Below are 12,224 nucleotides of genomic sequence, written 5' to 3' on the forward strand. Positions count from 1 at the left end.
GCCCGTAGTGGTGACTGATGCTGTGGGAAAGCCAAAAGTTTCCCTGTGTAGCAATTTTAGGTTTTTGTCAACACCTTCATAGCAAAGAGAAGCCAGTTCTAGGCCAACCCAACATTAGTAACACCTCCCCTGATGCTGTAAATAGAAGATTACTTCTGCTAATACATCATTAGGCCAAAGCCTAGAGCAGCATATGTGCTCTTCAGCAGTACCAATGAGGACTGCCTACAGCCTGCTCAAAAATAAAGAAATAAACAAACAAACAAACAAACATAAACATCCTCAGATGATGTTTGGTTTTTACCTGCTGAGAGCAATCTCCCACAGCTAGTTTCAGGTAGAGGCCAAAAACCTACCATGTATACACCTGTTTCCTGTAGTAGAAACTGATTTAATATGATGATCAGGATATTCGTAAATTACAGCATATTGGGTTAAATCTTATTTAACAAACATTTATAGAAAATCTACTACGTGCTAAGCTCTGGGCATTTTAAGACGACTAAAACACAGTAGTGCCCTCATGTAGCACATACTCTAACAACTGGGAAGATCTTGAGTATCATGGGGCTGGTAGCACACTGGTGTTATGAACAAGGTGCTCTGAGAAAGAGAAGAATGCAGTTATTTGGAGACTAGAAAAAGAATTGAGGGAGTAGGGGACATTTAAGTTGGACATTTCCAGGTGACTAGAAGTTTTCCAAGAGAAGTAGGCAAGAGGAAAATCCTAGGTAAGAAAATAGCACACACAAAGGGTAAAAGTACACAATACATGCCTGGAATGGCAAGATCTAATGAGGCTTGGGAAGTTTGGGGAAGTAGAAGAGAAGTAGATTGAGGTCAGATTGTAAATAATCTTGACCATCCTGCTTAAAATGTTACCCTCTAAGTTCTAGGAAGCCACCAAGGATTTTATGTAGGATTTATGGCAAAATCAGGCCAATGTTTTAGAAAGAATACCCTGGCACCAACACAGAGTATTAAGTTTTTGACAATACTGCAATAATATAAGTAGTGGTGAGAGCCTTAACTAAAGCAGTTATACTGGGAAACATCTCTAGGAAACACAAGGAGTAGTATTTGAGGATCTATTAATCCTCTGTGTCTCAGTTTTGTTATCTTTAAAATGGGCATAAAAATAATAGTACCTACCTTATAGGGTTGTTGTGACCGTTAAATCAGTTAATTCATGAGGAGCAACTACAATAGTGCTGGACTTAATAAGCACTTTTATATATTACTTATACTTATTACTGCAGTGTTAAGGCTAAGTTGAAAATGAAAAGTTCATAAAGTCACACAAAAAATCATAACTCTCAGTACATAACCAAGAGTGAAATCATTCTTGAGAAGCAGCAATGTAACAAGTACCATTAAAAGGTCAAACATAAGCTCAGCTGCCAGCCATACCTATGACAGACATCCTTTTTCTGATATTGTTGAAGTCCAAGAAGGCAAGCAGTTGGTAAGTAACCAGTGTTCCCAATTCTTCTACAGTTATTGTCTCTGGGGTTCGAGACTTAAAAATGAACCCAAAATTTCTTGCAGCAGTCACTAAAGCCCCCTCATCAGGTGACTGAACTTGGTAAATCAGCTGCCCTAAAAGGAAAAGAAACTATCATGTTAAACAACAGCAAAAAAAAAAAAAAAAATCTATTAAACAAAAAAGGAAAAAAACCAAATACGTTAATACTGAGAATAATCGCTAACATTCACAGAATGCCAATACTAACGTCACCTCATCTATAACACTGAACTCAAGTGTTAGCTCCAGAAATCAGAAGTTTTCTACTTGCCAACCAGCTGGACCAAGTGCCTGTCCTGCGGGATACTACAGGACACCAGGCATACCACCACCACAGCCCTTGTCATCTTATACAAAAATACCCATTTCTGCATCTCCCTTTCCACCATGCTGAAAGTTTCTCAGGTCAGAGGCTGTATCTTTGTATTTTCAGTGACTAGAGATGTGCAGTGGAAGTTTCACAAACTAAAACACTTAATATGAAATAACTCACATAATCCTCACAGAAAGCCTTGAGGTAGGGATTATTAAAATTATTATTTCCACTTTATGCCACTGACCTATGACTAGAGAGGTTATATGATTTTTGCAAGATCACACAGCCAAAGAGTAATAGAGCAGGTATTCCAAATTCCATTTCAGTCTGCTATTAATAATCATTTTATGAGAATGCATACAAGATACCCTTGAAATCAAACTGGGGTGTTCATTCTTGGTGCTTGATATTGTGAAAGTATTGGGCTGGGAGTAAGAGGGGAGAAGAAAGAAAAATAATGAAATGAGCCAAAAAAACAAACTAAAACAAAAAACAAAAAGCCATAAAAATACAGCATGTATAAGGTAAAACCTTCTATATAAAATTCTATTATCTTTGTAAAAATACATTAGAAAAAGTAGGCAGAGCTATATCCATATTTACTGAGTTATAGTAATGCCCAAGATAAATTCTTAAAAAAATGAATTGCATATTAATGCGTATACTCTGATTCCTTTTCATAAAAAATAAACCACCTACTTATCATGTATATTCATACACACACACACACACACACACACAGGTGGAAAGGGTAAAGTGATGCACACCAAATGTTCATTGGTTACCACTGTAGGGGTGAGACTGGAGGAGTTCATGGAAGAAATTATTAGCTTTGCCTTTATAAACTTTGTACTGTGTGGTTTTCCCTTATATGGTAGGCATAAATTAATTTTGAAATTCAAAAAGGGAAAAGAATTAAAGCAATTACTTGATTTACCTATGAAATTATATAACTTCCACTTCTGGCAACATGGTAAACTAGGTGCCAGGACCAACTTCTCTGCTACAAACAACTACAGATTCTGTATAAAACATTTTAATTTTTTAAATACAGTCATGAAAGATGTACTGGCAAGAAAACAAGAATTTTTCAGGTCAAAGACCGAGGGAAAAAATAAAATGAATAAAAGAAGACTGTAGCCAGCGTTTGCCTTGAGGGCATTTTCTGAACCAGGAGAACTTGATCATTGGTTTCCAGCCTCTGAGGGTTCATGCATATTTGCACCCTAAATTCATAATATCTAAGTGGCTTGAAAAAAAAATCAAACTAAAAATTTAGTTTGATATGTTCCTGTGTTAGAACACTGACCGAAGCAAAGCAAGTCCTCTCTGGAGGAACCAGTCTTCACCTTAGGACCCAAAGAATTTCTAAAAATAAACTTCCAAGTAAAATGGTCATCTCACAGTGAAAAATCATTAAAATCCCAATAAACAAGACACAATGAGAACCAACAGAAAGAAAAGAAAGAATAAGACCTGCAAAAACATCAGATATTGGAATTATTAGAAAAAGCACACACAAATACTTAATAGATTTCAAAAAAAGTCATAAAATTAAGCAGATTTGATAAAGAATCAAAGACCTTATAGAAATTAAAAATTAAAAGCTGCAAATTAGATACTACTAGAGAAAGAAGTAGTGTACTGGGGTGGGGGGAATGGAGAAAATTCCAGGATATATCCCAAAGAGACAGAGAAAGGGAAAAATGAGAGAATTCTTAAAAGGCATAGAGAACAGAGTGAAAATATCTGACACTGAACATCTAATATGAGAGGGGAAAATGAATCAGAGGCAACACTGGAAAAAATACATGGCCAAGGAAACTCCAGAAGTGATGAGAGATGACATTCTACAGATTCATGAATCTCAGTGAATTCCAGGCAATATAAATTTTATAAAAACCCACACCTATAGTGAGAACATGGAAGGAGAAATCTTAAAAGTAGCCAGGGAGAGAAGACTGATGACCTTCAGTCTGACAACTGGACTGAGAGCTGACTATACAATAAGAGAAATAGTAGCAGGATACAGTGGAGTACCTTCAGTGTACTGAGAGAAAATTGTCACTTTAAATTTCTGCACACAAGGGGGTGCCCAGCTAGCTCAGTCGGTAGAGCATGAGACTCTTAAATTTCTGCACACAGCAAAATCTTCAAGAATAAGAATGAAATAAAGTTGTTTTTCAAACAAAGTTTTTGAAAGTTTACTTCCAGGAGGTTCTCCCTAACAGAAATTCCAAAGAATACGCTTTATGTCAACAGAAGATCAGAGATGGGACAAGCATTAAAGAGCATAGAAATTAGTAAGTATATAGGATAAATCTAAGGAAACACTGACTATAAAAACAATAAAAACATCTTGTGGGATTAAAAAAGAAAATACATGACAAGAGGACTATATAATTCTTCTTAGAGGGTTGATTAGTGTTGAAGGGTTCTAAAGTCTTTGTTTTGTTCAAAAGAAGGCTTAGACTTTGATAAGTTCATCATGCTAAAATTTCTAGGCTAACCCCTAAAATACAAATAAGGATTCCAAAGCAGATTAAAATGGAATAAATCCATAAGAGGAAAAAAAAAGAAGAAGAGACTAAGACAAAAGATGGGGCAAATACAAAATATAAACTAAGATGGTAGAAATAAACTAAATATACCAATATTATATATTAAAGTCTAAATATATCAATAATCAATAAAGGTAATGGACTAAATGTTCTGTCAAACTAAAAATTTTTTAAATGTCAAAAATTATGTCATTCACAAAAGATGTGTCTAAAACACAAAGACTGACAGGTAGATTGGCAGGAAATAGTGGGAAAAGATAAACAATACAAATACTAACAAAAGTAAAAATCTCTAACTATATTCATATCAGCCAAAATAAACTTTAAGGCAAAAATACTACTACAGATAAAGAGAATCAATGTATATTGATACAAGTTTAATTTAAAGAGACATAAGTCTAAATGAATATCTAATAACATGACCTTAAAACATAAAAAGCAAACACTGACACAGCTACAAACTGAAAAAGACAAATTTACCATTATAGTTGATGATTTTAACATACTCATTAATTGTGAAATCGAGTACTCAAAATAATCCACAGAGGGTTAGAAGATTGAACAATTCAATTAACAAACATTATCTCATGGATATATTTAGAACCCAGGACCTAATAACCGTAGAATGTACACTCATTTCAAGTACACATGAAACATTTATGGAAACTGAATACATACCAGGCCATAAAGCAAGTCTCAATAAATTTTGAAGGATTGATATCATGAGGCAATAAGAAAAAAATTCTAAATTTTTTATCTCTTTAATTGCAATACACTAAAATAAAAAAAAATCCTATTAAAAGCTCTGGTACTTTCCACTTTACTGCTTCTAAAATTTCATCCTGGAGAAGGAAATGAGAATGTCAACTTCCCCAAATGACTTCTCCATGAAACAGCACACATTTAAAATAAAAGCGATAGCTTCAACTATAAATTATACAATCATAAATTTTAAGTTTATTAGATTTGGGTTCTAGTCTTTTCCATAATTAACATAATTAACATTTATATATGAAAACTCTGTTTTTCAAGGTACTTTAACATACAGATTTAAGCTATCTATCCTGTAATTAAAGCTTTAAAAGGAGAGCAAAATAATTTCCCCCTACTCAGTGATGTAATCCTTCACTTAGAATTTGATATCTTAAAGCAAGAGACAGAAACAGTTTAAAGGATATATACATCTACATCTCTTCACTTCAAAATGCCTTTATATGGCAGGATATTAGCCAAACCCATGAGAATGGGTAAAATTTAAGAATGATAATACTAAATGGTGGCAAGAATGTCAAGGTACTAGAACTCTCATACACTGATGGTGGGATTTGTAAAATGATACAACCACTTTTGAAAAATAGTTGGGCAGTTACTTATAAAGTTAAACATATACTATGATCTGGCAATTTCTATTCCTAAGTGTTTACCAAAAACAAATTTGTTAAGTATTTTTTAAAGACATAAAAACGTTTATGGCAAACCAAATGTGCATGAACAGAGGATGAGAAAAGAAAATTATGGTACACTCACACAATGTAATATTTACTCAGCAATAAAAATGAATGAACTATTGATTGATACAACAACATGGACGAATGACAAAAACATTACATTGTGTGAGGGGTGCCTGGGTGGCTCAGTCAGTTAAGTGTCCAACTCTTGGTTTCAGCTCAGGTCATGATCTTGGTCAGGGTCGTGAGATTGAGCCCCGCATCTGGCTCTGTGCTCATAGTGGAGTCTCCTTGAGGTTCTCTCCCTTTCCTTCTGCCCCTCCCCCTGCTCATGCATGCTCTCTCTCTCTCTCTAAAAAATGAACAAATCAATCTTAAAAAAAAAATTACATTGTGTCAAAGAAGCCAGACACAAAAGAATATATATTGTATGATTCCATTTATATGAAGTGCAAGAACAGTCAAAATTCATCTCTGATGATAGAAATCACAGCAGTGGTTGGCTGGGCAGGGGTTGGGATTGTGGACTGAAAAGGGACAGGAATAATCTCTCTGGAGTGATAGAAAGGATTTACACCCTGTTGGGGATGGGGATGGGGGTTACATGGGTGTATATAATTGTCAGAATTCATCAAACAACACACACAAGATCTGTGTGTTTTATTGCACTTAATTATATCACATTATGAAAAAATTTTAAGTGATACTAGAAAAGAAGAATGAATACTATCACTAAACTAGAATTTTGACAAATGTCTGCAAGATAAAACATAGATTTGACCACTGAAGAAGAGAAAAACACAGCCCAAAGCATTTGCAAAAGAAAATGAATACAGAGGTAAGAGAAATCCTCAAAAGATTCTCCAGACTCAGAGTCAGCAAATGAGAAGAGAAGTGCTCTCAGGGGCATCATTAGTAAAATTAGTTGAAGAATTCCACTCAGCACTCCAGCCCATTTGAGCTCCTCCTTCTGCCAGCTTACTCAGAACAGGCTTCAGTGAGGTTGCCTCCAAAACAAAACCTTGAAAATGTTCTTCTACACAAAGTGTACATTCCACTAAAGGAAACCTCGAGATTTGAGTGCTGCAGCTGGAGACCAAAACTGGGAAAAGCCTGAATCGCTTGAGAATTCCACAAGAAGAAGAGAGAAAATGAGGGAAAGGAATCCGATGATTTGACATTTTCTTCCAGGCCAGACCTTCAGTACAACTGTCTCTCAAGTGGGAGTTTTGCCACAGACTCCTAGCACTAGATCTGAAAAAGTAAGATAGTTAAGGCCAGATACCATATGAATTCCTGAAGGGAGGAACCCCACACCCAGAAGATGAGCTGTGTTCTATCTCTCCCCCACAATTTCGGGAGACTGGCCACTGTAATCAGAATCTACATTCAGCAAGGGACAAACAGGGATTCTCAAATACAAATAAGAATAGGCAACCACAATTCATCAAACATTCGAGAACAATATGAAAATTAGACACAGAGTTCAAAAAATAACATTCTATAAAATGAAAAAGCATAGAGGAAACAAAAGAAAATTTCAAATTAAGAAAATAAAGATCCTCAAAGAGCTCTAAGGAGGATATAACATTAAAATAAAAACAGATAGCTATTAAAATAAAAAGTTTTGGAAATGAAATAAACTCAAAGGGCCAAGATAAAAAGAATGCCTTACTTAAAGGCACTGTGATATCCTCAGATAAAAATATAATTAATCATTGGTCTTAGAATTACAAAGATCAGTTTGAGTCATAAATATACTTATATAAATCCTCACAGCAATTAAAACTGGGGAATGGGTCAGTCCAGCATCATGAAGGACAAAACTATGGCTTGAATGTAATTGCAAGAAGGAAAAAAATAAAAAAAATAGAAAAAACATATACACGTGTATATATGTACATATATACACACATATATATGAGATACATGCATACATATATAGAGTCAACAGTCTTCCTATATTTCACTTTGAAGTTGAAATTACTTGGGTGGTAATTTTTACTCACTCACTGGTAGCAGAAAGAAATAAAATGTATAAATGGAATAGACTGGGCTCAATTGGAGCAAGAAGCGGATTCACTATACCATTATCTACCTGCCTCATTGCTTCAATATTAAAGTGGCCCAGCTGATTTTGTTCAATTCTATGAGCCCTGAGCCCTACACAACCATCTTAATAGCGTGAGGACTTGTTCATAATGGGGACTAAGAGCATCCCACTCTCTGTGTACATCTATCCCCATTATTGGGAAAACTCATTCATTCTACGCATATGCCTGATCATCATCTATTAGATGTTTGTGTTAATGACAAGAGCTAAACACCTCAACTGTTATTTTCCTGCTTGTCCTGGCTATCAGGAAGCTCACGGTCAAATTTGGTGCTTGATCATTAGAAAGATTTCATCCCCTTGTACTTGCACATTTGGGCCCTCATCTTTCTATTACTCCTATTTCTCTTCTTTCTCTCTCCTTTGCAGTCTCTCCATAATTCTTGGAAAACACTCAGGATATAAATTCATACAAAGAAAAGCTGGTGATAGGTAAACCCCTTACACAATGTATACTTTTAATCAGAACATCTTTCTCACTCCAAATATTTTATAGAAGTATCATTTCTGATTTAAAAAGCAAAGCTCACCACTCAGACATGCTATGTACTTACCTGCACTATTTTTCTCCGACATTACGGTGTGACAAAGGGCAAGTAATCGAAGAAATTCATACACTTTGGAATCCCCCAGCTTAACAGATTCCATCAGACGGTGGTCAAAGAACTGAAATGTTGTATCTGCTTGGGGATTGACTGAGAAATCCACAGGCTCATTTTTCTGTAGGAGAACAATAGAAAAAAAACCATACACCTCCTTCCAACAACAATCTTCTAAAATTCAAAAACACTTCCTCTATGTATTTTTAGTGCTTGTATGATTTTTCAGCCTCAAACATCTGGCACTACAATGGCTTTGTGTCCTCATTACTGTTAAATATAATCTTCTCCTTTCAGAGCCAAGTACCAAAGCAGTGACCCTTCCAAAAGCATAGGGAAAAAAATATCCAATGGCTGTACAGATCCTCAAATACTTACTGCAACTCCAACATACAAAGAAGCCCTGAAAATGAAGTTTTGGTTTTTTTTTCAAAACCTATCCAATGGCAAAACCTGACCTGACTTGAATTCATATTGGAAGCAAAATCTGACCTAGAATGTTATGTGTCTAATTATAGATTTTAGTCCACTTAGTATGAATTAATATTTTCCAGTGCAAAAATATTAACGTGTTTTATTAGAGTACTTTCTCAGATCTCTCTGGAGAGACTGCATAATACAATGATAGGATTAAAATTGGAATCTTGAAGAGATATTTGCACTCACATGTTCATTGCAGCTTTATTTACAATAGCCAAGAGGTAGAAACAACATAAACATCCATCAACAAATGAATGAATAAGGAATATGTGGTATACAGATACAATGGAATATTATCCAGCCATAAAGAAAGAAGAGAATCCTGTCTTTATGCCACAACATGAATGAAACTTAAAGGCACATGTTTAAGTGAAACAAGTCAATTACAAAAGAACAATTGCTGCATTATTCCGCTTATCTGAGGTGCCAAAATAGTAAAACTCATAGAAACAGAAAGTAGAATGGTTGTTTCCAGGGGCTGGAGGAATGGGGGAGTGGGGAAATGGGGAATTGCTGTTGAATACGTATAGAGTTTCTGTCATGCAAGCTGAGAAAGTTCTAGAGATCTACTGTGCAACTTCATGAGTATTATTAATAACAGTTTACTGTACACTTAAAAATGTGTTGAGTAGCCATCAAAAAAAAAAATGAAATCTTGCCATTTGCAATGACGTGGATGGAACCAGAGGGTATTATGCTAAGTGAAATAAGTCAATCATAGAAAGACAATTATCATATGATCTCAATGATATGGGGAATTTGAGAAAGAAGGCAGAGGATCATAGGGGAAGGGAGGGAAAAATGAAACAAGATGTAACCAGAGAGGAAGACAAACCATAAGAGACTCTTTTATTAACATATAATGTATTATTTGTTTCAGAGGTACAGGTCTGTGATTCATCAGTCTTACACAATTCACAGCGCTCACCATAGCACATACCCTCCCCATGGTCCATCACCCAGCCAACACATCCCTCCCACCCTCCACTCCAGCAACCCTCAGTTTATTTCCTGAGATTAAGAGTCTCTTATGGTTTGTCTCCCTCTCTGGTTTCAACTTGTTTCATTTTTCCCTCCTTTCCTCTATGATCCTCTGTCTCAAATTCCCCATATCAGTGAGATCATATGATACTTGTCTTTCTCTGATTGACTTATTTCACTTAGCATAATACCCTCTAGTTCCATCCATGTCGTTGCAAATGGTAATATTTCATTTTTGATGGCTGCATAATATTCCTCTGTGTGTGCGTGTGTGTGTATCCATTCATCTGTCGATGGACATCTAGGCTCTTTCCATAGTTTGGCTATTGTGGACATTGCTGCTATACCATAAGAGACTCTTAATCTCAGGAAACAAACTGAGGGTTGCTGGAGTGGAGGGGGGTAGGAGGGATGAGGTGGCTGGGTCATGGACACTGGGGAGGGTATGTGCTCTGGTGAACGCTGTGAATTGTGTAAGACTGATGAATCACAGACCTATACCCCTGAAACAAATAATACATTATATTTTAATAAAAAATTAGAATTATTTAAATTTTAAAATTAAAAAAAAATCATACAATAACAAAAAAATGTATTGAGTAAAAAAAGAAAAAGAAAAACATGATAAAAGAATAGGGTAGAACAAAATAGTGGAAGATGATTTGATAGTAAATAAGAACCCTGTTAATTCACTGACCTTTGGAAAGCACAGAATGTACTTCTAAAAGTTTATTATTCAAAGCACTAGTCCTATGATAATATCTTTGCAAAAATCAGTTGATGGAAAAATAGTTTTAATATATACTTTGTCTTGGAAACTACAGAATATTTTATATTACATCCAAGTATATGAGAAGACCTGCATACAGGACACTCAGTTGTGTTTATCCCAGAATCATAGAGACTTATTTAATCATACATTGTTCTGTTCACGTAAGAAATTTTGAAAACAACTGCATTAGGGGGAAAAAATTATCAACTCACTAGTAAGCAGTAAAATACACACTGACCTTAGAATTCCCTGAAACTCTCAGGGAAGAAACTGTGACTCAAAGAGGTTATAGCCAATCAAGCCGTCATTCAAGTATAAATTCACTACATAGTTCATGTTTGTTATGAACCTTCTTGAAACTAGAGGATGAACTTCATCCAAATAAGAGATAACTGGAAAAATCCTTAGTAAAGGACTAGTTAAGGGTGAGCACTAAATCCCTTAAACTGAAGGACTAAGTCTAAAAGAAATAGAGAGATTAAGATGCCAAAACAAAATATCTATATGGTATACCTTGACTATGCAAGATGAAAAGACAGCTAAAAATTTGGAAGATATGGATTTCTTCATTTTATTATTTGAAGGTCAGATGATATCATGTAATTCAAATCAACTAATAAAAATATATATTTAGGATTAAGAAAAATATAAAATATAAAAATAGGAAAATATGAAGGAAAGAAGGAGAAATATAATTTCATCATTGTTCATATTAGGAAATTAATAGACACTGCCTTAAAAAAAGTATTAAAAATACTATGTAAACTCTTGAAGTATATGGTAGAAAAACAATGAAATACTTTTTTAATATTTCTAAACATTATAAGAAATGTATACATACAGAATAAAGAATCCATATAAAGAATTATTAAACACAAATTATTGTTGGACACAAAGTACAACCTAAAATATTATAACTAAGAAATATACAGCCCTAGATAAATGGCCCAAACTCAATTTTTAAAAGATTGGAATGCAAAGCAAACTCCAATCCTATGCTGTACACACAAGACACACATAAAGTCATTCAGAAACACAGAATATAACAGATGGGCACATGCAAATGAAAAGAAACCAGAAGTTGTGACATTAGCATCAAATAAGGTTGAATTCAGGCCAAGAAGAATAAAATGAGTCAAAGGAGAGCAGTTTTAATGTTAAATTGTGTAATTCATAATAAAAATGTAACCACTATGAATATCAATTTACCCTCAACTAGCATCAATACTTGTAAAACAAAGATTTCAGGCTATATAGGAGTTATATAGAGAGAAAGAGATTTTCAAAATATTTTGATTACCCTCTTTTATGCTAACAGCTGATATAGATAAAAGATAATAATGAAATAGAAGACCTAAATAATATAATTTACAAGGTAGAACTAACTGACATCTAGCTAACTTTATACCTTGAAAACTGAATATACATA

General features: G+C 34.6%; 1 protein-coding gene across 5 annotated transcripts in view; it reads right to left on the bottom strand.

Annotated features, from left to right (window-relative positions):
* The window catches only part of ATP8B4 (ATPase phospholipid transporting 8B4 (putative)), a 301,636-nt gene that overhangs the window by 69,166 nt on the left and 220,246 nt on the right, over nt 1-12,224 (bottom strand). For all 5 annotated transcript variants that reach the window (XM_028100015.2, XM_028100016.2, XM_028100011.2 and 2 more), the window contains 2 exons: nt 8,518-8,683; nt 1,411-1,599 (listed from right to left, as the gene is read on the bottom strand). In XM_028100015.2, coding sequence (XP_027955816.1) covers nt 1,411-1,599; nt 8,518-8,683 — 355 coding nt within the window. The remainder of the gene's footprint in view (nt 1-1,410; nt 1,600-8,517; nt 8,684-12,224) is intronic.

The sequence above is a fragment of the Eumetopias jubatus genome, unplaced genomic scaffold (assembly GCF_037043125.1).
Source record: "Eumetopias jubatus isolate StellerSeaLion01/CBP00866 unplaced genomic scaffold, mEumJub1_p1.0 scaffold_7, whole genome shotgun sequence".
In the NCBI taxonomy this organism is placed as follows: domain Eukaryota; kingdom Metazoa; phylum Chordata; class Mammalia; order Carnivora; family Otariidae; genus Eumetopias; species Eumetopias jubatus.